Source organism: Aristolochia californica, unplaced genomic scaffold (assembly GCF_029961685.1).
Source record: "Aristolochia californica isolate CCGP_79_NKW_82.1479 unplaced genomic scaffold, dmAriCali1.0.hap1 SCAF_2, whole genome shotgun sequence".
NCBI classification, from domain to species: domain Eukaryota; kingdom Viridiplantae; phylum Streptophyta; class Magnoliopsida; order Piperales; family Aristolochiaceae; genus Aristolochia; species Aristolochia californica.
This window is the reverse complement of record NW_027181881.1, coordinates 16,357,636-16,361,422: the sequence shown is the minus strand read 5'-3', so window position 1 is coordinate 16,361,422 and position 3,787 is coordinate 16,357,636. Positions and strand designations below refer to the sequence as shown.

The window sequence follows — 3,787 nt, the reverse complement described above, 5'->3', positions numbered from 1 at the left end:
CATTGTTACAATTTCATCAAAATTAATTAATAAAAATTAAAGTGGGAAAAGGTAACCTTACTTACAACCGAAAGGGGAAACTCACTCTCAGCTCTCGAGTTCTTGCCCCCCACCGAACTATACTCTCTTACCACTAAACTCTACAATCGATTAAACCCTAAAATCTAATAACCTAGAACATAAGAACTTACATTCAAGTCTTGCCTCAACTCCGTTGGATACGTCCTAAGGGGGCAGGTTAGAACGAGGGCCAACCTCATCCCTTAATTTTCATGAAATCAATTACTTAAAACAAATTTTTATTCTTCACTGTATATTGTAAAGCATGTCATATATATGACCCTATGTAATGTTAGTGTTAAATTCAACATAACATAGGAAAAAATGAGTTTACATAGAAATGAACTTCCTGCACCAAGAAAGTTTTAAGCATCTTCGTCCTCCAGTAGCTGACAAAGTACAAAATCCCATTCCTGTAAATGTAATTCTTGTAGGCTAAAAAGGACAAGGCATCTCTGGTATACGCAGATAACATATATGTATATCAATTCGATGGCAAAAACATTGTTCGGAAGACGACAAAAAGACTGATACTGCAGTACGATACTTTTGTCAAGATATATATAGTACATCGAACTACCAATCTACCAAGATGGTATTTGGCGACTCCACTTCTACCCCCATCTAAAGACCTGAGTATGATTCGCCCTTCTTGCTTACTTTGCGGTGCAGATAAAACAGAGGCAGATACAAGTCACCCTCACCAATTTTTCACATCCATATCCTCTGAGAAAAAAAAAAAACGAAAAAAGGAACCGCTGGATGCTTTTAGCTCGGGGCTATTGTTGACCCCGTACTAGCATTGTGCAGATCCGTCAAAGAGAACGATCTAGAAGAGAGTGATCTCTGACGGGGACGCGATGAAATATTAAGTGAAGCTTTGGCTTGTGGGTGTAAAGGTGGCAGTCCAGAAAATTCACTTTCCTCGCTCGTATTACTCTCTGAACTGCTAACAGCCATTGAAAGAGCTAATGTGCTGCGGCTGGAATTGGCCGGTCTCTTCGATATACCCTCCCAGGAATGCCCCAGATGAGAGAGCTGATTCCTGTCATAGAAATTACTAAAAGCTAGCAGATTCTTGCGCTTTCGGTTGTACAAGCTCTCTGGTTTTGCCAGATCCTTGGCAGCTATAGAGGCGGCATCAGCCAGAGTAGTGAAAGACTTTGATTTACCACAGTAAAATCTAGAGATACCTTGCCTGCAAGTGTGAAGAAACGTCAGAAATTTTGATAATAAATAACAGAGGTACAAAACGAGGATTTGAGATCCATCCATCTTTTTATTATTTTGAAAAGATCAGTAAGAAGAGCACAAAACTGAAAGACACAATCCAATATTTTCCTTCCACCACAAAAGCAACATGACATTTACAAAAGTAAATTAGTGCACTTAAACACAACAATCTAGCATCAATGGAACGCTATTGGAATTAAGTATTTCAAAATTTAGTTTCACGCCTCCCAAACTCAGCACTTATTGCTATGCTTCTATGACATATCACGTTAGTATCCCATCCAAGTAGAAACAGGTCTGCATATCTTACAATCTGTTCTTTAGGGATTGAAAACATAACAAGATGTGTAACAATTTATCCACATTACAGCAAGAGGGCAATTATATTTAGATGCAACTCACACCGCTTCTCCAGTTTCCCCCAAGAGAAATTTAAGTGATAGAAATGGATGCACTGGGTATGGCTTCTAAAAATTAAGAAGCAACAGCGAAAGTAAGCACTTAGATTTAAGAACCTAAAGTATGGAGCATCTGAATGATGTTGCTAGATGAGAAAAAGAACCCACTAATCAAGCTCTCTTTTTCATTTTTTTTTTTTAAAGTAACACTAAGAGCATCACAGAAAAGAATATGCTGCTATAAATATAACCCACCAAGAGCACCAAGGTTTCACTATTTTCTAGTTACAATTTACAGAAGGAAACATGTTTCAGAACACATCATTTGAAGCATATATTTATGCAACAAAAAACTCATTTCAAGTGAGGTGTATATTCTTGTGGAAGCTCATTTGAGCATATCCAAGTGATAATCTTAGTCTTTATGCTTAAGTATGAGATCAATGTCTAATTTTCGAAAAACAGTCCAGTTGCATCTCACTGAGAAAGTAAATGAACTTGTAATTATATCAGCACATATCAATCAGCCAATAAAGATTTTGTCTGCACCCATTCTCCCATTCAAGACAAGTTAAACTTTGTACAAACCAATCAGCACACAGACAGCAGGTATGCAAATCCAGATAACAAAGATATGAAGTTCAATTAAAAAGGGAAAAGGAAAATGTGACGTGAATGTCTACTCTACAAAAATAATTACATTGGTATCTGACATGATCTAATTCTTTATATACTTGAAGTAGCAGAGAATCTCTAGTTAGAAAGTTCCAGAAGGAATGCGATGCTCCAAGTCTTTATGGGTGATGATTTTTAACGATAAGAAAGTGTATGATATAGTTCAAAAAATTGCTCTATACCGGTGATCGCTTTGGTTGAGAACTTTCAAGTCAACAGGCTTAGCTTCTCCAAACCAGGGCATGACAAAAAAAAATTAAGCTTCATTCCCTTTAAAATATAAAGATAACTATATGGAATATATCAGTGGAAGTACACTAGATTTTAGTGGGGTCTCATTGTGCAAATTACTATGCATTCAAGGTTTGAATCTCAATCAAAACTTACCATAGACTACCCCGAGACCTGGTGTAAAAGGAAGGTAACTTACAAAATTTACCAGAGATAAACCAGTTTTAAGAAAATAATCGGTAGAACAAAATGTAAAAGTCTTCCAAATGCTCAAAAGTTTAAACAAATTTCACAAACCTATTTGTTTTCTACAACTATGATAAATTAATGACTTTTTTTATTTTCTTCAGCACTATGAAAAGGTAATTTCTAGTTGCTTATGTGACAATATGTTGGGTGATTCCAATTGAATAACAACTGCAATTTGGAATCAAAATATTCGACAAAAGCAACCGCTCTAAAAAAAGCCCGAAAGAAGAATAAAATCTCAAAGAAATCTTAATCTTTGAAGCGATTAACTGAATAATAAATCATAAATTTAATATTAGGTAACTGAGAACCAATATTTTTATTCCAGGACATGAACCTGCTAGAACTTAAGGCTAACCCCTTCATCAACGAAGTTCGTCAATGTTAACCAAAAAAATCAATTAAAAACATAATTAAGAAGTTCATTGAGAGATAGATATCGAATAAATCTCGGAAAGGTCGTTACCTAACCGGAAGAGAATCTTCTAACGCATCCATTGTGCTCAGAGGACCTTTATACGAACTCTGCACCTCCGCTTCGTCATCTCCATCATCAGATTGCGACCTTCCAGACAAGTCGCTATTTTTTCCGATCGAGGAACTGCAAGAAGTCAAAGCTTCTTCCTCCGTAGGCCTTTGATTCGCCGCCTGTGCAGGAAAACGGCGATCATTCTGCACGGCTGTAGGAAATTCGCGGCCAGACTCTGGGGATTCGAAGACGGAGATGCGGGAAGAGATCCCGCCGATGAATCCCGATCGTTCTATCCCGTTGCTGCTGCTTTCCAAAGCAATCGACATCGTGCTACCTTCTCTCAAAAATAAGAAAATCCGAATGAGGAGAAATCAAAAGAGGTTAAAATAAAGAAAAAGGGCGAGGAAATTAAGGTTGGGCTAGGGTTTCTGTCAGAGGAAACAGGAGGGAAAGAAATTCGGCCATGGCT

The 3,787-nt window shown here is 37.3% G+C and overlaps 1 protein-coding gene across 1 annotated transcript; it reads right to left on the bottom strand.

Annotated features, from left to right (window-relative positions):
• Positions 1-475: 475 nt before the first annotated feature.
• Positions 476-3,787, bottom strand: LOC137956998 (protein OXIDATIVE STRESS 3 LIKE 1-like). The gene is made up of 2 exons (XM_068804691.1): positions 3,313-3,787; positions 476-1,258 (listed from the first exon to the last, which is right to left on the bottom strand). The coding sequence occupies exons 1-2, from the start codon at positions 3,642-3,644 to the stop codon at positions 829-831; spliced, it is 762 nt and encodes a 253-aa protein (XP_068660792.1). The 5' UTR covers positions 3,645-3,787; the 3' UTR covers positions 476-828.

What these genes read in the sequence shown, in the direction of transcription:
- LOC137956998 (XM_068804691.1), bottom strand. Translation starts at nt 3,644, where the DNA reads ATGTCGATTGCTTTGGAAAGCAGCAGCAACGGGATAGAACGATCGGGA. An exon ending in GAAGATTCTCTTCCGGTTAG is followed by an intron (nt 1,259 to 3,312) that starts GTAACGACCTTT and finishes TCACACTTGCAG; the next exon opens with GCAAGGTATCTCTAGATTTT.